Genomic DNA, 20,855 nt, shown 5'->3' on the forward strand with positions numbered 1-20,855 from the left:
ATATTATTTCTACTCGTTATTAATAATATTATTACAATTCGTTTACAAATGAACTTTCAATGTTTTATCATCTAAAAATATTATTGATATTTTTGACACAACATTTAATTTTATAATTTATAAAAAACATTGAACTAAAAAATTATAAAATCAATTGGCGAAAGATTGTTTTTTCTTTATACATTTAATATTTGATTTTTAGTTTTTAAATGATTCATTTTATTCTTATCAATCTTTCATTTATTTTACTTTCAAGTTTTCGAATTGGTAAAATTTTATAAAATATTCATTTATTTTTCTTCGTTTAGTTTTTAGACATTAAATATTCGCTTTATCTTGAATCATTTCCTCGGAACAGTTTCTAGGAAATAAAAAAATGTATTTTGTTAAATATAATGAATTATCGATCTTAAAAAAAAAAACTTTCTACGTCGTAATGAATGATTTTAATAAATAAAAACGAGGGTTGATGAATAAAGAACTCATGTTAAACAAATCATTCATCTCGTTTGAGCATTAACTATAAATACGATTGAATATTAGTGTAGTATAAATTGATAAGATTGATTATTAAACAGTTTTGGAAGCAAAGAGTTGTTAATTATTAATAAATTATTACTTGGCATTTATAATGTGAATTATGATGTAATTCTCAATCAAAGCTTAATCTAATCTTAAGTCTATAATATAAATTTAAAAAGTAAGGCACTAATATTGTCAATTAATGAATGCCTTTTGAGCGCATTTAAAATTAAACATGATTAAAGAAACACAATTCACGGAATATTCACAACAGTATTAAATTTCAAGCAGAATTAACTTAGAGTTAATTCTAATACAAGTCAGAAACTGATGGGAATATTTCAAGTCTTGTAATTAGTCTTTACAAATGTCTGACGTTTATGAATAAAAAAAATATATATCTTTTTTTAAACATAGAACACACACACGATCAGGATTAAAATGTTCAAAGCATTAACTTAATTTAAATAATAGCGAATGTAGAATGGACGAATGATATTGACTTTCGATCATATTATTTGTGATATATGATGATTTTAGAAATATAATTTTATGGTTTAAAATAAATTACAACCTCCTTAACGATGCCATACTTAGAGAACTGCATTTTGCCTTTCGAGTGGGTTGAACTGACATTGGAGCTACGAGTACATCTTCTCTGGAAGGCGAATCCGTGCCATTATTGCCTAATTCCTAAAGAAAGTAAAAAATTATTGAATTACAATTTCTTGATATCAAATTTATTATTACAACACATTGAATAAATTTCTAAAAGAGTTATTTAAATAGCTTTTTTTAATAACAAAAGTAAGATTATATTTTTTTAGTTATTTAGGAGAGGTTTTTTTTATCTTATTTAAATAACTCTTTGTTAGCAATGTACTTTCGTAATTAGATTATCCATATCAATTATTAAAATTAACGATATGGCCCACTAGAGTATTACACTTGATGAAAAATTTACCCACAATATTCACAAAGGAAAAGCATGCATTAATATTTGACAGAGAGAGAAATAAGTATGAAAGACTTACGTGTAAGATGACGATAGTCATCCTGATAAAGTTGTTAAGCAAGTCATAAAAGAAATTTTTTTTTAAACTATTAAAGAATTGTTAAAAAGTAGTTGTGATAGAAAGTAAAAGTTGAGCTGTGAGAAGGTGAATATTTAATCAAAATTATATATAATAATTAATGAATTTCTGATACAATTATCATAAATTACAATTGATTTTTAATTATTATATATGGATGTAGTGTATCAAGTTGTATGTATTGATATTTGATTTTAAATAGTTTTAAATAGATGCAATTGTAGCGTAGAAATAAAAATGCAGATTAGTAAAAGTGAAAAAAGCTTAATTTAAGAAAAAAAATTCATCGCAATAAAATAGATAAGAATAATTAATTAATAAATGAATGAATTTTTTTTGTTTAACTAACGTTAATATTGTTGCAACTGGCTAGACGCATTTGGGCAAGTTGCTGGCTCGCTGGAGTAAGGCTGTTCGTTGAGCCGAATGGTGACATCATTGTGGACATTGCTCTTTTCAATTTGCTTGGAGTTTTGTTGAAGCTGAATGCTCTGCCAACTTTCATTCTCGTACGTGATGCAAATCTGAATAGGAAAAAAACAAATTTTTATTTTTATCAACAAATTGCATTTTGACATTTAAAAAATTTCACGCTAAAAAATGGTTCAGCTAAAGAGATAACTCTTTTGATAAAACAAAGTTAAAAAAAAATAAGCTAAAAAAAAGTAATAAAGATAAGCTTTAAATCTTATATAATATTGCCAAGTTTTTTGAAACATTATGTAAAAATTGCAGATAAATTTTAACTACATACACATTTAATTTCATACATTTACTATAAAGTTTGTTTTTTAGTTTCTTTCTGCGGTCAAACTGCAAACCATGCTGCGTCTATTATTTTACTTGGAAAAATTTTGAAATTTAATGAAAAAATGAACTTCAAAAAAGAAAAAAAAAAAGAAAAATGATAAAAAAGAATAGATGAGTATAAAAGAAAAGAAAAAAAAAAGCAATGTACAATTTTAGGAAAATAATTAGGTGTTGTGCGAACACTAACGGTATTGGGACATGTAACGTAGTTTCACACATGCTACTAAGTAGGAACACATACGGATCCATATACTCCAGGTAAAAATTATAAAATAGGCTCCTGCAACCAAACATCACGGTGTCCCATTATTGTTCCGTTCCCATGCAGTATAAGAAAAAAAATTTTACATTAAAAACTAAACTATGTAATAATTGTATAAGTTTGTTTAACGAACTTTTGGTATTTGATTGAATTTAAAAGAATTAGCTAAAGTACACAAATGTTGAATAAATATGGAAATAACAGAATTTATAATAGTTTATACATAAATATTATTATAAAAAATGAATTTTTAAAAGTTTATTTTTATATTTTAAATAATACTTACTTAAATGCTTTACTCAATGTCCCCAAAGCGACGTCACTGGTATCAATTTCAAGCTGATGAGAGTCAAGACTAATTAAAAATGTATCCTGTAAAAGAAAAGAAAATTTATGAGTATACAAACTTGATTCAATTTGCTTTTGTACTTAAAAACTTAAACAAACTTACAGCATCAGCTTTGCAAACTGTATTCGCCATTTGTCTGCATAATGTTCGCAAATAGTTACTTTTATTTATTTCTTCATCTGTTATTGTAAATGAATACAACTTTTCCTTTAATTCTTGATTATTCCGTACCATTAAAGCAAATACTTTTTGACATTCTGAAAAATAAAAAAGAATTATAAGTTAAACTTACTATTATCATTATATAATTGAAAGTATTTTTATATTAAATCATGATAGAAATATCAATTACAAAATATACTTGACAAATATTTACCATCAGTTTCACGAATGTCGACAACCTTCTTTATTGTACTTAATGACAGCATTTTAATGTGTTTGTAAGGTTTACCCTGATTAAGTTTAACTGTGTGAAGTCCATTAGCCATATTAGGGCTTTTTAAAGAATTAAAAGCTTTTGAACGTTTTTTACATATCTCCAAAGTATCAGTAAATAAAAATAATACCAAATGATCTCCACGACCACTTAATCCTTCACCTAGCTCCATAACATCACACTTTCCAATAAATGATCGATGTGAAGATACTAAATGAGGTGGACAGTTGTCTATTTCATTGAAAATATCAAACATCACAAGTTGACCTTCTGTTTTTCTCTTGTCTTCATTTATATACGTCATCACCTCTTTAATACTACTGATTGATAGTTCCAAGGCACCATGGTCTGAATTATTCTTACTTGTATGTTTAAGAATATCAGTTAATAATAAGCTAATACTGGGAAGTCGTTGCACAGGTTTTATCATTAATTCTTTAAGGCTCTGTCTACCACATTCTGGTTTTGTTTGGCAAATTTTTAAAAACGCATGAAATCGAGGTTTATTTTGATCACATTGATCTAGCATTTCTTTAGTATTTTCAAAGAAATTAACGTATGGCGGGTAAGCTTTTACTAAGTCTGGAGCGTATTTCAAAAATATATTTCCTATACTGATATCTTCTGCCCAGTGTGCTGCACTGTATCGTAGTTCTTCCAACATTTTTTTATGCACCTCATAAATTGGCGGGAAATTTCCAAAAATTATTTTAGCTTCTGTACTGTTCAATAATTCATTACTCGTTTCAATATAATCTTCCAATGGTGATTTGAATAACTGAAAAAAAAATCAAGTTGAAATTATTTTCATTTAAAATCTGTAGTGAGTTAGGATATAGGACATTGACATTAGAGTGAGAAAATAAGGCATCTTTATACCTGCCTGATTGCCACCCGTAGTACCATTGGTACCTGACCCGGAGGTGAGGGTGGTAAATACTCAGGTAAAGATGCCATATTCCGTTCTTATGATAAAGTTAAAATTTGTACGATTTAAGGTTAGGAAAACGCCGGTTATTTTCCCGAAAAATGGGAAAAACCGATTAATTGATAGAAAAATTTTATTACTTACTGTCATTATTGTACTTAAAATACCAACGTAGTTGGACTCTGTTTGCACTAACTCCAAAAACACTTGATGCCGAGGAGATAAGTTTTTCCGGGTAGATTCTGCTGTTACAGCTTCTACTTCTGGAATATCTTTTTTCATTTTGAAATAATTAATTTATAAAATTTATTAAACTTTTATAGAATAACACACGTATAACTTTAATATCCCGACGGTTAAACACGACCCGATTTAAAAGATGTCAATTACCATCCAACATTTGCTTGTCAGGACTTGCAGTGCAATCTAAGAAGCTTCCACTAACACTCAGGTGACCTGCATCGCTGATGCTAGATCTTCTTTTGTGAACAGCCGGCGAATCGGTGCCGTTTTGTACAAGGCTCGACAGTGTGTCAGCAAGACGTTTGCGTTTCCGTCTAGTCGATGCCGTAGTAGGTGTTGCAGTTTGCTGATTGTCTTTTTTGACAGTTGCGCTCGGTGACAATATTGACTCCAAGTACTACGAACAAAGTATTATTGTAAAATAATGTTGCCAACTGTAGAAATTTTTAACAATTCTTACATCTTCAAATAAGTATTCTTTCTCATCAGCAGCCCCTTCGTTTTGAACTGACGTCCAAAACCACTCAGCCTTAACTATGAAGGCTCGCATTGCCGCCAAATCCGGCAAAGTATTCACGTTTGACTCGTCGACAACCTTAAATTAATAAAAGACTTTTTTTAACAAAATAACCAAGTAACAAATGACATAAACATTATCTGCACGTAGACACAAAGTATAAACGTTTTGGCGACAGTACAGTTTCCATAATTTGGTGAGCAATAAAGTGACCAGTTGAAGGGGAAGGTACGCTAAATCTCCTTGAAAATAGGACCCAAAGGAAGATAATGAGGTGTACAGGTCCGTTTTACGAGTACGTCATTCCTGACCATATTATGGAAACTCTGCTATATTCTAAACAATAATAATATAATGAATACTCTTATATTATTAAATTATTTTTTAATAATATAGTATCAATAATAGAAATAGTATGATGATAATTTTGATTTTAAAAAAATATTAATAACCGCCCTTTACTTCCCTTCACCAACAAAAATTGACAACAAATCCTACAGAAAAAAAATTTTTAAAACAAGTACCATCAAAGATGGCGCGTCCTTCCGTTGTTTAATCTTGAAGTATTTTTCTTTTTGTAAATTAGATTTAAAATCAACAGAAGCAGATATATCACGTATTAAGCCTTTTGGATACCTAGGTAGATTTGGCAGTGACAACCGTGTTGATTTAGATTGAGTAGAGAAGAAGCTACATGATAGAGAGCGTCGCTTGATCTTAAAGTCATTGATAGTATGTGGACTAATTTGCGTGGAGCATTGTTTAAATGAAAGAGGAAATGTCATATCGTGTATTGATGACGATGATGAAGAAAAAGAAGGAGCAGATTGATAATAATATGGATATTTTGAAATTGATAGTCTAGATTGATGTTTTTTCATTTTCTGATTCATTTCTTTGCATAAATATTCGTCAATATTTTCTTCTTGTTTTAATGATGTATTCGAACATTGCTTTTTCAAGCTTTGGGATTGATTTGCAGTTGCCGTGAATGATGGTAATGTAAAACATGATTTAGATTTTTTCCATTTAAGATAACGTCTCGGTATTATATGTTTTTTTTTGAATAAATTATTATCATTAATTGATAGAGGTTTTTTAAAATAATTATTTTTTAAATTATTTATATTTTGTAAAATTTTAGTTGAAGATAAAAAATTATTGCGTTCATTAAGCATATCAGATTCGTTAAACGAGTGAGGTTGTTCTGAATTAGAAGAGAAATAATCCATAAAAATAGCTGAATCTTGACTTGTATTTCTATAAAAACTACTGACTCCCGCAGTATCTCTATCAATATTCATAACAGAACCCAACGTCATTAATGAAGTTATGCTATTAAATTGACTTTTAGAAGACTCATCATCATCATCATCATCATCATCATCATCATTATTATTACTATTATTTAGAATTAATCGCGGACTTTCTTTATCAGATGGACTAAGAATGAATGTTTGATTTAATAAAGGGGAAGACTTGGGTGGTGAAGGGATAGATTTAGTATTAGAGTAATTAGAAGATTGTATTCTAGGAGCCTTAGTTTCACCATTTTTTGTGCGCTTGTTGTTAAAATCAGTAACCTAAACAATTATTTCAGCAAGAAGATAAATAAAATCCTTATTTAAAGCATAATAATAATATTTCATCAATTTGTTGTTCAAACTTACTACGTGGGTGCATTCAGGATCATCAATCTCTGTTGGTTCTCCCCCTTGCTGTTGAAGAACTTCACACATATGCCTCTTTTCATCATCAGGGAAGCCAAAGAAACATACTTTTGCACCAAAAAAGGGTTTCAACTTATACTGTGCAATCTAAAAGATATTTTATTAATTAACGATTACTAAAAATTTGTTACTCATTAATATTAATTTATGAATTACACTAATTTGTTTTTTGTTTTAGGTTAGACAGATCAACTTACCATATTTTCATTATTTGCATAGCTCGTCACATCATTTTTAGCATCCCAGAGTGCTATTACCCAATTCATAGACATGATAGGTACCCGAAAGGTAACAGCATATCTGTATTTATCACCACCACAGCAATTTGCAATGAGGTGAGTCACTTTTGCACCCATATCTTTTCTAATACTGCCTCCCATACTGTGAATCATATTGATGAGCCTTGTCTATCAAAAATAAAAAAGACCAATCATAATTAATATTTATAAAAAAAAAAAAATTTTGATTTCTAATTTGCATAAAAAAAAAAAAAAAGAATCATCTTTAATTTACCAATTCATCTTTTTTTCTGAATCCAGTAAACACTACAACTGTTCCGAGCATAGCTCTTGTGTACATGGGTCTGTTGATACTGGGTAGAGATTCCTTCCTTTCTGCCAACTGTACAAGTGCAGTTGGTCCCAATATTCTATTGAAATATTTCACATGTAAAATAGGTATATTATTTGGAAATAATAACAATTATCAATACATATTAAATATTATTTATGAAATGAAAATTGAAAAAGGATTTTCAGTGTCACCTGTGTGGGCTTTTGTGTAAAACTTCATATTCGGATCCTTCGAAATGCTTGAGAACAAAATAGGTACAATAAGTTGTATCGTCGACATATTCTACTCCAGTGTCAGATTTAAGAACAGGAACATTAAATTGATAAGCTGCTGTTTCAAGTATTGGATCACTACTGGCTATTCCAACTAAACATATTCTTTTTTTTCTTGGAAGGATTATTGCTGTAAAAAAAAAAAAAAAAAGTGTAACGAAGTAAATATTTCAAAACCAAAACAAAGTATCTTTAAGTAAAAAATGTATCAAAATAGCTTTGACTTTGATTATACATTTAAAATATATTATTATACCAAAACTAATAGCTTTATTTGGATTGTTTGATGAAATATATATTTGCAAAGTCTAAACAGGCTTTCCAATGATGCGGCAATTGCTCGTGTCCGCTGACGTAATTTTTTTTGTAGCTCTAATATGTCAAGGACGATATCAAAAAAAGTAAAAAATCGCTGTTCATAAATAAAAATATTTTTTTTATCGATAGTATGAACTTATGTGGCCATCAAAACAGTTAAAAAAACAAAGAGAATAATAATAAACGCGTGACGAATACTTATAGTCATATGATATAACATGAAGCTGCTTTATATTCTGAATTTTTAGGGGTTAGAATGAAATAAAAGCTATAGTATAATCTTTTTGGTCAATTTTCGACCGTTATTTTTCTTTTGGTAAACTAGGAAATATTCATATAATTCTTCTTCACTATTTTTCGATTTTATTATTTATTTATATATTTCTGATAACACTTACGTTCGGACTTCGTGGCTTCCTCACTATTTATATCACTGATACTGCTGTGTACGCTCTGCTCTTCCATTTTGACTGTTTCGTTATAACATCGAGACGCTCGTCCGTTTGTTCTCGTCTAAAGTCGCGAATTGTTCGCGAATAACAAATCTCAACAGAGTTTGCGAGTAGTAAAATAAAAATCTCAATGATAGCTATCATTTAAAATCCATCCTCATTAATAAACTAACGGTCACAAAAATCACACTCCCGCCTTGACGTATCATACACATCGATCTGACAAAACCATTAGTGTAAAAACATACTCGTGTACTTAAAACTTTCTCTCTTCTGTTTAGCTTTACTACAGGTCCTATACAGCTTACCACTTTACTGCTATTTTTTTTCTTTATCCTGAATGCTCGAAAATGTCTTGAGAAAAGAGATGTACAATAACAGCATGCCAACTAGCTTTACAAAGAGGAGTTAACTGGTATTTCTCAGTATTTAGTTACAAATATTATTCACAGAGAGCACTAAAATACATTTTTGAGCGCAGAAACTTAAATTTAAAATTTTGCAACATTATTTAATTTTTTTTTTCAATCAAAAAAAATTTTTTTTACACAAAAAAAATAATATTAAGAAGCTATCTATCATCTGAAGCTTATGCTCTTATGATTTCTTATGAAATATCTTTTATTTTATTTAAAGAACTTTTTATTGTAAATAACTTGTATCTTATTATTTAATTATAATAAAATTATAAGAACTAATAAAATAAATAATGAAGATTTATCGTCGTGAAAAATTGCAGCAGTAGTCATTATTTTTTTGAATTTTTTTGCCATCATTACATATAATAAAATAATATTTTCGTTAACAGAATTTACTTGGAAATTCATTACACATTATCAAATCTCGTGCACATGCTTTCATGCCCAATTTAGGCGATAATGAATGACAAATGTAATATTTGAATTAATATTCAAATAAAATATAAATATTTACATATTACTTTTATACAGTACGGTACAGTACATTTTACAGTAATACATTACAATTTACATTTTTTCCTTTAATTTTTTTTCGAATTTCAGATTAATAAATATTACAAATATGTGCTAAGTTCTATACAAATCAGTTATTCAAAATAATTTATATTTCCTTTTTCAATGACAATGATTAAGAATATTTTTATGTTTAACAAACAGTTATTAGTGAATAACTCAATATATATATATTTAAATAAATCGCATTTAACTTAAAAGAAATGTGTAAATAGCATCACTCACATTACAAAAATTGCGTGTGATAAAAACAATAAATAAAAGGTGTTTATATATAATGATATAATGTAAATCTTTTAGTAAAAATTATAATAAAAAAAAAACGTCGACCATGATTTGTATCCTCTGGAAATATATTTTCTCTGAAAATATCCTAATAAACCATATAATCATCTATTAATTACAATTGTTCTCTTAGAACCAATAGAGTCATCTAGCAATTTTTTTTTTTTATCAATTTGTTTTGTATTCACATAGTAAATCTATTTACATGAATAGTAAAAAAAATCTCTAGTCAGTTGATGTTAATAAATTAAAAAAATTGATTATCAAATTTTCGCATTTTTAACTCTATAGTATTAGTTATTACACATAACAATTGACTAGGTTTTTAATTAATTTGACTGCAATCATCTGAACTTTGATATTAATTAGCTAAATAACAAATATTGCAATTTTATTTATGTATAATTGTAAATCAATAAAATTAATATGCCAAATGTTTTTTTCTTTTTTAATTTCTTCCTAGAGGCATATCATTATGCACATGTAAATGAACCTAATTTTTTTAACTCGAGGTGCAACTAATAGCTACAATGTCGATTGATGAATAATTATAAATTACATATTAATTATTTGGAATGTAAATTTATTTCATCATCATCATCACTGTAATCATCACTTAAATAGTGATTATTTTTGTCGAATTCGAAACGTCCGCTTTTTTTTGGTGGTGGACTGTAAAAATATTCATTACTATCGTTTAAAAATTAATTAAACTTATTAAATTAAAACATAAAATATATTAATTATTATTAATATTTTACCTCACTCGATCCTCATCATTATTACTTCCACTACTTCCATTAGGACTACAAGCTCTTTTCGGGCTTGCTGGTGGAGATAGAGCTTGCATTATACGTCCTTTACTTTCATTCCAAATAGTCGACTGTAAACATAGATTAACAAAAAAAACTTGAAACAAAATTCATTGTAAATAAGTTTGCACCACTGATTATTTAACTTTGACAAATAAAACAGCATTGGGAATGATGTATAAGAAGATATATTTAATTTATTTAAAGGAACATAAAAAATGAACAATAGGTAAGGGATGATGAGTTACACGGAGGATGTAAAGATAAAAATGATTATAAATACTCTTGATAAAATTTTCTTGTGGATTTAGAAGTGTAAAAAAGGTTCTCTAACTATGTACTTTTTGGCAGTGTAAATTGTTGTTGAAATTCCAATGAGAAAAAAAATGAAACGTAAAAAAATAGTAAAAAATTTCTTTCGTGAAATACCCACCAAACGACCTTCTCTTCCAAAAAGTAAAAGAAATGCATCTATGAAATCACGTGATCTCTCTTCCCATTTGCTTATCATATCCACTCTTTTTTCTTCTATATTTTCGAAAACACGTTTTCCTTTATCTTTTAAGTCATCAAATTTATTTTGGAGGCGGAATTTTTTTTCCTAGAATGAAATGTTTGTTTTAAATACATATACATTCATATTTTAATCTTTAATAACTTACACTCAGAAAAGAAACATTCAATTCTTTAGCACTGTAACCTCTTGCTAGATTTCTTCTCACATAAATATCATAATCTTTAACTATTCTTGCAACAATATCTGAGGTAGAAACACCTTCGGTCCTTTGAGTTGCCACAAACATTCCTCTTGCTTTGATAGCTGCATAAACATCTTCAGCCTCTTCACTTGAATAGGGAATATCGTCATGGGCTACAAAGTCTATCTGTGATGTGCGAAAAATAAAAACAATTCAATCATTTACAACAGTTAAACGAGCAATTTAGTATGAATAGTCTTATTGTATTATTTCTATCTTACTTTATGCTTGGTAAGATATTCTTCATCTAGTTCCCATGGTGCATTTCGCACTACTTCATCAACGTAGCGGCAGTGTTGAACCGCTTCATATCTTTCTGTATCAGTCATAACGGTTCGACCTTTTTTCGCATGTGTTAGTTCATCATTGCAAACTAAAAATAATTTAGTTTATAATGAATAAATAATTTCAAACACTTGTATGAAAGTAATGTTTATATAGAAAATATATATATATATATCATACTTCCAACAATGAGATAAACATTAGGAAATAAATTTTTTGCTTGCATCAGTTGACGTGCATGACCTTGATGAAATAAATCGTAAATTCCGTCAGCATAAACTCTAATTCTTCTTGGAGCTGTGAAAAAATTCATTCGTTAAAATCATGCTTTTTAATGAAAAATGACAAATTCCAATGATAATTTACCTTTGCCACTTTTAGCCATTTTTAACGTAATTTTCGTGTCATAATCACAAGCTGCTGCTTCTGCAATAGCTTCTGGATCATCAGAGAATGGTGCTGCTTTGTAAATTGACTATAAGAATAAAAACAAATTATTACAATAAAATTGACACTTTGCAATGTTAGTAAAATAAACAGTAATTGAATATTATTGAATAAATCTGTTTCACCAATCTTCATGTCTTGCTATGTTTTCCAAACAAAATTAATATCAAAATATAGTACTGATATCACAATGTTGATAATAAAATTACATAAATGATAATACTAATTATGTTACAAAGTTTTAAACAGATAAAATTCTAGTAAAGTATTTATAAAATAATAATTTACCGGGAACGACGTTGGAGAATCACCTCGGGAACTTGGAGGATCATCATCTTGATGACTTTGAGAAAGTTTTTTACCGTTTGAATTTCGTTCATCCATGATTAGGATAAGCTTCTTGCCACGTTAGAGTTTTATTCAATACCTGTAATTAACACAAGAAAATTAAAGTTGTTACAAATAGTTTACTTTTATTTATCAATGCTTCCTTAATTATCTTTTGACGTTAGAATATGACCAACAAACTGATAAAGTTTAATTTATCGAAAAAATAACTAAAGATCAGTTAGAAATAAAACTTAAAATTATTCACAATTTAAAAAACGATATTAGTTAAAAAGCAAACATATTTAACTAACCTATTATTCTGATTATATTATAAAAAAAAATATTCCACTAATTTAATGTGGTTTATGATTATTAAAATGTACACTAGTTGTAAAAAATTGGATCAGTCTAATAAAAAATTTGTTGACAAATATGTCAATCAAAATAGTAGCGTATTGACATTAGAATAGAGATTCTAACAAATGACAATTGTAAATCAAAGATTGTTTTTTTTTTTAAATAAAAGTAACGCGTTATTAAAAGGCTAAAACAAAGACTTATTTTTTTATTCTATAATTTAATATGCCCGGCTGGCCTATCTTTTTAGATATCTTTTCATTCTTTAACATACACGAAATAAAAATCTAGTGCCAGATTTTAAGTTTATACAAACCGGGTATGCACGTTGAAATAAAATCACACTATTCACATTCAACTTTTATTACTGTTTCTTTAACTTCTCCATACGGATAACATTCAAAGTCACGTTTAGATCAACTTTGGACAAAATCACAATTGTAACTGACTATAAAATCCACCAAAATGTATAAATGTGAAGGCTAGCAGTATAGGTTATACCTGATTAGCGGACATAAACGATATGGAGTGGATAGAAATGCAGAGTGAGACTTAAAACTGTGAGTCAGGGACGTATATAACAAGTAGTAATACATATAATACAAACAAGTAAGGGGAAAGACAGTCTCATTGATCATGTAATGTCAATTTTTGTTTTTTTTTTCAAGCATTTCAATTAAGTTGTACTTTCAATCGTTTCTATTTCGTTTTTCAACAACGTTGAAATGGAGTTAACTTTAAACGCTCCGAAGAGAAACTTGTTACCTAACTATTCTATTATTAATACCTAAAAAAAAATCATACTATTGTTAATTTAAATAAAATTAAAACGTAATATTTATAATATTAATTATATATGTATATGTACCGATAATCAGCACTAGATGATTATAAAAATGACGACGTAATATCGGATGATCCACGGCGTCACAAAAAAATTGTCCACGTTATTAACTAAAAATATATCAAGTATAATTGACACAAATTATCATTTCTTTTTATACTTACTATTTATCCGATTGTTGTACAAAAAAGTCTGGAAAATAACCAAATTATTTATTCAACTATTTTTTTTATATTAGATTGTGTACGTCTAACAAAAATGCGACGATTAAAATAAGCATTAAATATTTTTATCACATTGTTTTTATTTTGATTGTTTTCACCCATCCATTCTATTTGTGGTTATTTCGAGATTCTTAAATATTAATGAGTTATTCGGCGAAATTGTTTTAGAAGTAAAAAACGGTTATTTTATATTTATTTACATTTATTGGATTAAAAGAGCACAAAATAGCCATATTGCTTGAATAATGTTGATAGATATAATATTAATAAAAATATTGATAAACAAAAAGTGTTCCTAACCACAAAATAATGTTTTGAACTTTAAAATTTTTTTTGAAAAAACCGTTTTTATTTATGGCGGGGAATGCATTGGAACCGGAAATTTAATAAATCGGAAATGACGTACTGCGCATAAGCTTGCGTATGAATCAACAGTCCACATCATTCGCTGTATTCCATCGGCGTGTCAATGACAGTCATGCACATACACATTCAATGGTAAAATCAAGCAGTAGAGTAGTGGTGTGAAAGCCACGAGACTTACAATAGTAACGAAATCTTTTTAAAACACACGCACACAGTATCCAAAGTCGAAAAATAAAGTTGTATGTGTGTCTGGGTCAACTACTGCGTGCGTGCGTGCAACGTGTGGTGTGTGGATGGGTTATTTTTCATTTTTGAATAAATCACGATGGTTATCCAACAAGAAGTTGTTTCTAAAGCTGAAGAAATAGCAGATCAGGTAATATCACAGAAAATATTCATATATTACTGTTAAAATTAGATTAAAATACTCCAAAACAAGTACTTTCTTCTAGAAGGAAAGGATACAATACTGTTTCCTACGGGACACAGGTGTGTTTCTCCTGTCAACGTCATCACAATCATATCCCTTCAATGTTTAACATATTTTTTGTCATTTATACATTCTATTATCTTAGTCATGATTTGTTTATAACTTTTTAAATGATAGGAAATGCAATACATTTATCACACAAAACAGTTTGAAAATTGTTAGAGGTTATGCAAGCATTGAGCTCCATAAATAGTCTTTTAGCAATTATCAATTATATTTTAGTTATTTATAGAATGTTTTGAATTAATTTTATTTTCTTTAATTAATTATAAATTATTTAAATAGATGAGTTGGTATTTTTTGTAAGAATGAACATATTGAACTCATTAATTACAAGCAGATGAATTGATTATTAATAAAATGTTAATACTTTTTAGGTAATTCGTAATGGAAAACATGTATTACCAACGTTAGCTCGACTTTGTCTGATTGCCACGTTTCTCGAAGATGGCTTACGGATGTGGTTCCAATGGAATGAGCAAAGAGAGTATATGGATATGTCTTGGGGCTGTGGAAGGTTTCTTGCAACCATATTTGTCCTGATAAATTTAATTGGGCAATTAGGAGGATGTGTCATGGTTATTGGAAGATGGCAAGTTAGTATAGCATGTGGAGTGCTATTTTTTATTGTTGTCCTACAAACATTCGCATATAGCATCCTTTGGGATCTTCAATTTCTCTTCCGAAATCTTGCCCTCATTGGTGCACTTTTATTGGTTCTTGCCGAATCAAGAGTAGAAGGAAGATCTCTGTTTGCTGGAGTACCTACTCTTGGTGATAATAAGCCTAAGAATTATCTACAGCTGGCTGGCCGTGTATTATTGGCTTTTATGTTTATTACCCTCATACGTTTTGAAATATCATTTATGCAGATAGTGCAGGATATACTTGGAAGTATACTCATGGTACTTGTAACGATTGGCTACAAAACCAAACTTAGTGCTCTACTTTTGGTTCTGTTACTTTCGGCATTGAATTTCTATCATAATGCTTGGTGGTCTATCCCAGATCACAAACCACTTAGGGACTTCCTTAAATACGATTTTTTCCAGGTAATCAGATAATTAAATTTTTATATTTAATCCTTGGTTTTTTTCTATCTCCAACTTTCATTAAATTTATTATTGTTATATTTCAGACTTTATCTGTAATTGGAGGATTATTGATGATTGTGTCACTAGGACCTGGTGGCGTGTCTATGGATGAACATAAGAAGAGGTGGTAAACTTGTACTAGAAGTACTAAAAATTGAAGTTAACATTTAAATTTTAAATTCTATAAGTGATCCTTGTCAACATTACTTATACAAAATGATAAGACGTAAAAAAATACCACAAAAGATAAAATAATTTTATATAACAAGTTAAAATCATTGAGCGACTACTTAAATGACTAGTGATTGAAAAATAAACGCCCAAGGATATTTAACGATGATTATAGAATGAAAAAAAATTCAAAACATATGTTTATTTAAATTTAATAAAGAATAAAAGAAGATATAAAATACAAACATGAATATGTTTAGATATGGAAGATATTATAATACAAAAAAAAATTAATGAAATACATTTACAAGAAAAAAAAAACAAATAAGACTAATTTATATTATCGTAAACATGATATTGTACATAAAACAGTGATTATGAAAGGGGAAAAAAATACATGTCTTTCGGTTTACTTTCGTTTCTTTTTTACCTATATTTTAGTTCTCTTATAAATTCTTTATTAATGATTCATGAGTGAATAATTTTATAATGTAAAAATCAATGAATAAAGTTTTTAAAACTTCATTATTATTAAACAATTTTATAAGAATGAAAATTATTAATCCATTTTTTAGAATGTTAATAAATAAGGAAAATTTGAAAAAAACCTGATTACCTATTTATTTTTTTTATTTTCCATAACCTTACATTATGTACGATTTCATATTACTGATTAACATTTTTATGTTTTCCACCAGTATATTATCGTTTAAAAAAGCCTATAAATTATCTTTATTCATTGGATAAGAAAAAAATTGAGAAAATTTATGATTTTTCTGTCAGTTTGAATTATTTTATTAATAAAATAGAACAAAACGGTTTTGAGCTAAACGACGCTCGAGGCGCCAATGAAAATCCATGATCTTATTGGTTACTACCACAAACGTGTGTGTGTATAAAACAACAGCTGTTTCATATCAATTAATTTTTTTTATACATATCATCTTATATTCTTGTTTATTGTATTAACTTTATATATTTACAATGGCATAGTTCTTAATTTATTTTAATTCATTTCTTTAATCATACAGTAAGTGTTTTTAATTATAACCTTTTACTCTTCTCTATAATGAATTTAAAAAAAATTTACATCTGTCAAATCCAACTTTTCAATGTCGACTTATGTTCTACTTTCTCTTTTAGATTATTAAATTTCGTTATAAAGGTTCATGTAATGAGATTCTTTCTGAAATGTAATTTTTATTTCTAAATAAATTGTGTTTACTCTGATAAAGGTTATATTTTTATCGTAGTTAACCTAAAAATGTTTCTGTAAACATTATTCACGAAATAGAAAATCAATAAACAATGTTCTAATTTCTTTCAGTTATTTTCATATGGTCTAAATTACTAACAAGTCTGTAGAAACTTAGAAGATGTTGTCAGCATTTAAACGTTTAGCTGGAAAACATGATGGTATGGGTAACACATCACCTAGGCCTGCTCATCAATCAATGCCCACAATATTGCAAAGAAAATTCGCTAAAGGAGTCCAATATAATAGTAAAGTTATTTTTAATTATATTTAATACTTAAAATAATTAAGTAGAATTTATAAATCATTTAAATAGACTTATTGAACATATGAGTAAAATTTAATTCAATTATTTTGCAGTGAAAATTATTATAAAAGGTGACAGAAATGTTGGAAAAACCTGTCTATTTCATCGTCTACAAGGTCAAAAATTTATTGAAGAATACATTCCAACGGAAGAAATTCAAGTAGCTAGTATTCAATGGAATTATAAGACGACAGATGATGTGGTGAAAGTAGAAGTTTGGGATGTAGTTGATCGAGGACGTAGAAGACGAAAATTAGATGGTTTAAAAATGGACAATGCACCATCAGATGCTATCATAGAAGAGCCGGCATTAGATGCAGAATTTCTCGATGTTTATAAAGGGACCAATGGTGTAATAGTAATGATGGACATTACGAAAACATGGACCTTTGATTATGTTCAACGAGAATTACCAAAAATTCCTGGTCACATTCCTGTGATTGTTTTAGGAAATCATTGTGATATGTCTCATCATCGAACAGTAAATGCTGATCGTGTTACATATTTTATCGACACATTAACTGATAGAAATGCTCAAATACGTTACGCAGAATCTTCTATGCGTAATGGATTTGGTTTGAAATTGCTACATAAATTTTTTAATCTTCCGTTTTTACAACTACAGCGAGAAACATTGATAAAGCAATTGGAGACAAATGAAGAAGAAACTCAACTTACTAGCCAAGAATTAGATTTATTTCAAGAGAGTGATGATGCTGATTATGAAAAATTTTTAGATAACCTTATGCAACGGAGAAGAGTGATAGCAGACTCAGCATCTGCAACGGTTCTAGTCCCTAACGTAACATCATCACTGAGTGCACATCACTCATTGTCTTCCAATAATATTCATAATAATTATGGACAACCAGATGTTAAAAAATCTCATTCAATATCTGGACCTATTGGAGGTGGAACTCCAATTCCTATTAAACAGAATGAAATAAAAAATATTCCAAAACGAGATATGAAAGTTTCTCAACAAATAGACTACTCATTAAAAAATTCAGCAGTAAATTCATTGTCAAAAACTGGAGATGCACCTGATTTGAATGGAGAAAAAGAATCTCAAAAGCAGCAAGGCTTTGTTTCAAAAATTTTTTCTATGAAAAAGAATGATGAAGGATGTCCAGGAACTGATACTCCTTTAGCATCTGTAGAAGATTTTATTCCTGATGATGGAGTTTTGGACAGATCGTTCTTAGATGACAGTAATCAATCGCCTCATAAAAATCAAGGAGACAACGCCTTAGAAAGTGATAGTGAAACAGAAACAGCAAATCCATTAGTAGCTGGATATGAAGATGATTTATCATCTGCTGATGAAGCTACTGTAGCTATGGAACCAAGATTAATTGAAAATCCATTAAGTAAACAAAGAAAAAGAATTGAAGAGGAAAAAAAAATAAATACTAATGTAAATTACAATAAACGTGATTCAATATCTTCCAGTGAACAAGAATTGGGAAATTCTGTAATGAATGGTAATTTTAAATCTCTTAATGATCATGATGAAAATTCAGATACATTTGAAAATTGGTTAAGTAGAGATTCCAAGTGGAGACAAAGTCCAGAGGGTGGAGAGGACGTTAGTAGCATTGGAACTAGGAAAGATAAATTAGATGTTAGTGATAAAAGTGTTGATGTGAGTGTAACAAGTTCGAATGTTCATTTAGAATTACTCGATAACTCAAGTGTTCGACCAGTTTACTCAAATTCTAGCAGTCCTATAATGAAAGAGAAGAAAAAGCATAAAGAAAAGAGTGATGACAAAGAAAAGAAGAAAAAAAAGAAAAGTAAAGATAAAGAAAAAGAAAGAGAGAAAAATGAAAAAGCTGAAAAGAAGAAAAAAAGATCGCATAATCGTACGAAAGATGAAGACCGAGGTCGAGATGAACTCGAAGAGTTTTTAAATGGTTCTAGTTCACGAGCAAATGTCAGTGTTGCTTATGAGGCTTTATAACAAATTTTTCCTTAAGATATTAATCATCACATCATATTGCTTATTTATATATCTGCCAAGTTAACGAAATGGATGAAATGTAAAGCAAGAATATATTACTCAGATGAACTGAGATGAATAAAAAAAAAATAACATTTGGGGTTGATTCCCGATGATAACAAGTTATTTAACGAAACATGTAAGAAAAAATCGTTCAGAGTTATAAAGATATTACTCTTTTCAAAGTACTGTTGCGTAAAGTATCAGTGAATATATAATATTCCATCAAAATAATTTTAATTATACGAAATAGTCATGATGACTGAAATTTATTATGAATAATATTTAAAATAATCATAAAAAGTTTATATACGCTCTGGAAGCAAAACTGCTAATGAAACTATTATATTAATAACATGAAAAAAAAAAACAAAATTAATGACTTTAGGAAAATTCGTAATTCAAGTTTATTAAAGTCACTTATTTTTATTTTTCCAATAATAAAACTTATTCTCCCATTGTGTATTTTCGTAAGTAAGTAAAATAATTAAGCCAATTTTTAAACTAAAAACACTTAATAATTATTTTCGAATTATTATAAATAAAAACAAATTGTATATTCAATTTTTATAATAATGTATCAATGTGAAAGTATATTTCACTCAAAAAGACAATAAATTTTACCTTCTTATATTTTTTTTTAATAAGATCTTTTTTCTTCAGTTGATAGAATATTATTTGTTTGATAAATATTATTTATAAAAAGCTGGTCTATTAATAAAGTTAATCATTGGCTTAATTATATATTATATTTGAAGTGTATCAATTAATGATTTATAAAATTTTTAGTATAAATATTTGATGTCTTCATATTGACTGTATAGTTGGTATATGTGAAAAGAGTGCAACGTCCGTCATTAGTCATTATTAATAACTATTTACAACAATGATTGTTAATTTTATAATTATTTTTATTAACTTCCAAATATGTGAAGTTTCCGTTCTATATTTATTCCTCAATAATATTTAATTACTTTTTGTAAATATTTCTATTGAATAGTAGATTTATTTAGCAACATTTATGTTAAAATGATCAAAGTTTTTTCTTTCATCATCTTGATATAACAGATTTATATCATTTTAATATCCAGTGTAATAACTTTATTGCTTGAAAAATAAATAAATGTATATTTATAATCAGAAAATCATTTTTATATTCTTCATTATAGGTATAAAGTATAATTAATATTTATAATAGTACATTCAGCACCAAGATCTTGTAATTATAATGACATTCGATTGATTCAACAGCATATTTTATAAGTAAATTGTTAATTGCGCAATAACAATTATTTATAAATAATATAATTATTTTGTATTAATAATAATT

The 20,855-nt window shown here is 28.0% G+C and overlaps 4 protein-coding genes across 14 annotated transcripts; 2 read left to right on the forward strand and 2 right to left on the reverse strand.

Annotated features, from left to right (window-relative positions):
• Positions 1 to 227: 227 nt before the first annotated feature.
• pbl (epithelial cell transforming 2 pebble) lies at positions 228 to 8,895 on the reverse strand. 6 transcript variants are annotated; one of them, XR_004691050.1, is made up of 17 exons: positions 8,453 to 8,895; positions 7,656 to 7,866; positions 7,405 to 7,540; positions 7,089 to 7,298; positions 6,832 to 6,978; positions 5,686 to 6,744; positions 5,105 to 5,239; positions 4,792 to 5,041; positions 4,546 to 4,673; positions 3,414 to 4,251; positions 3,140 to 3,294; positions 2,975 to 3,060; positions 2,668 to 2,706; positions 1,966 to 2,140; positions 1,557 to 1,578; positions 1,097 to 1,215; positions 228 to 361 (listed from the first exon to the last, which is right to left on the reverse strand). XR_004691050.1 is itself a non-coding variant. In XM_035093126.1 (16 exons), the coding sequence occupies exons 1-16, from the start codon at positions 8,517 to 8,519 to the stop codon at positions 319 to 321; spliced, it is 3,798 nt and encodes a 1,265-aa protein (XP_034949017.1). In that variant the 5' UTR covers positions 8,520 to 8,895; the 3' UTR covers positions 231 to 318. The 6 variants fall into 6 exon arrangements, 5 of the variants coding, with proteins under 5 accessions (XP_034949017.1, XP_034949049.1, XP_034949026.1 ...); XM_035093126.1 differs by lacking the exon at positions 1,557 to 1,578 and having other exon boundaries at positions 231 to 361; XM_035093149.1 differs by lacking the exon at positions 228 to 361 and having other exon boundaries at positions 449 to 1,215.
• Positions 8,896 to 9,222: 327 nt separating this feature from the next.
• Positions 9,223 to 14,105, reverse strand: LOC118072456 (choline-phosphate cytidylyltransferase A-like). 5 transcript variants are annotated; one of them, XM_035092357.1, is made up of 10 exons: positions 13,781 to 14,105; positions 13,641 to 13,726; positions 12,374 to 12,512; positions 12,005 to 12,113; positions 11,819 to 11,935; positions 11,575 to 11,726; positions 11,258 to 11,479; positions 11,029 to 11,196; positions 10,545 to 10,666; positions 9,223 to 10,455 (listed from the first exon to the last, which is right to left on the reverse strand). In XM_035092357.1, the coding sequence occupies exons 3-10, from the start codon at positions 12,467 to 12,469 to the stop codon at positions 10,350 to 10,352; spliced, it is 1,092 nt and encodes a 363-aa protein (XP_034948248.1). In that variant the 5' UTR covers positions 12,470 to 12,512; positions 13,641 to 13,726; positions 13,781 to 14,105; the 3' UTR covers positions 9,223 to 10,349. The 5 variants fall into 5 exon arrangements, with proteins under 5 accessions (XP_034948248.1, XP_034948256.1, XP_034948265.1 ...); XM_035092365.1 differs by lacking the exon at positions 13,641 to 13,726 and having other exon boundaries at positions 13,781 to 14,104; XM_035092374.1 differs by lacking the exons at positions 13,641 to 13,726; positions 13,781 to 14,105 and adding an exon at positions 13,274 to 13,495.
• Positions 14,106 to 14,296: 191 nt separating this feature from the next.
• On the forward strand, positions 14,297 to 16,373 carry Surf4 (Surfeit locus protein 4). The gene is made up of 3 exons (XM_035092444.1): positions 14,297 to 14,582; positions 15,074 to 15,748; positions 15,835 to 16,373. Exons 1-3 carry the CDS (start codon positions 14,532 to 14,534, stop codon positions 15,919 to 15,921), a joined length of 813 nt encoding a protein of 270 aa, XP_034948335.1. The 5' UTR covers positions 14,297 to 14,531; the 3' UTR covers positions 15,922 to 16,373.
• A 290-nt stretch (positions 16,374 to 16,663) lies between these two features.
• Positions 16,664 to 20,028, forward strand: LOC118072407 (rab-like protein 6). 2 transcript variants are annotated; one of them, XM_035092269.1, is made up of 3 exons: positions 16,664 to 16,991; positions 17,289 to 17,464; positions 17,577 to 20,028. In XM_035092269.1, exons 2-3 carry the CDS (start codon positions 17,338 to 17,340, stop codon positions 19,484 to 19,486), a joined length of 2,037 nt encoding a protein of 678 aa, XP_034948160.1. In that variant the 5' UTR covers positions 16,664 to 16,991; positions 17,289 to 17,337; the 3' UTR covers positions 19,487 to 20,028. The 2 variants fall into 2 exon arrangements, with proteins under 2 accessions (XP_034948160.1, XP_034948169.1); XM_035092278.1 differs by lacking the exon at positions 16,664 to 16,991 and adding an exon at positions 17,067 to 17,196.
• The last annotated feature ends 827 nt before the right edge of the window (positions 20,029 to 20,855 follow it).

The sequence above is a fragment of the Chelonus insularis genome, unplaced genomic scaffold (assembly GCF_013357705.1).
Source record: "Chelonus insularis isolate UGA/USDA-ARS -01 unplaced genomic scaffold, ASM1335770v1 contig_131_pilon, whole genome shotgun sequence".
Taxonomy (NCBI): domain Eukaryota; kingdom Metazoa; phylum Arthropoda; class Insecta; order Hymenoptera; family Braconidae; genus Chelonus; species Chelonus insularis.

Excerpts from the sequence above, each read along its gene's own strand:
- LOC118072456 (XM_035092357.1), bottom strand. The coding sequence starts at position 12,469 with ATGGATGAACGAAATTCAAACGGTAAAAAACTTTCTCAAAGTCATCAA. Across the intron at positions 10,667-11,028 it reads TTGGAAGAGAAGGTCGTTTG|TCGACTATTTGGAATGAAAG; the intron begins GTGGGTATTTCA and ends CTATGTTTACAG. Across the intron at positions 10,456-10,544 it reads AATGATGAGGATCGAGTGAG|TCCACCACCAAAAAAAAGCG; the intron begins GTAAAATATTAA and ends ATATTTTTACAG.
- LOC118072407 (XM_035092269.1), top strand. The coding sequence starts at position 17,338 with ATGTTGTCAGCATTTAAACGTTTAGCTGGAAAACATGATGGTATGGGT. Across the intron at positions 17,465-17,576 it reads TAAAGGAGTCCAATATAATA|TGAAAATTATTATAAAAGGT; the intron begins GTAAAGTTATTT and ends ATTATTTTGCAG.
- pbl (XM_035093126.1), bottom strand. The coding sequence starts at position 8,519 with ATGGAAGAGCAGAGCGTACACAGCAGTATCAGTGATATAAATAGTGAG. Across the intron at positions 5,240-5,685 it reads AGGACGCGCCATCTTTGATG|GTTGTCGACGAGTCAAACGT; the intron begins GTACTTGTTTTA and ends TATTAATTTAAG. Across the intron at positions 5,042-5,104 it reads AAGAATACTTATTTGAAGAT|TACTTGGAGTCAATATTGTC; the intron begins GTAAGAATTGTT and ends CTTTGTTCGTAG.
- Surf4 (XM_035092444.1), top strand. The coding sequence starts at position 14,532 with ATGGTTATCCAACAAGAAGTTGTTTCTAAAGCTGAAGAAATAGCAGAT. Across the intron at positions 14,583-15,073 it reads CTGAAGAAATAGCAGATCAG|GTAATTCGTAATGGAAAACA; the intron begins GTAATATCACAG and ends AATACTTTTTAG. Across the intron at positions 15,749-15,834 it reads TTAAATACGATTTTTTCCAG|ACTTTATCTGTAATTGGAGG; the intron begins GTAATCAGATAA and ends GTTATATTTCAG.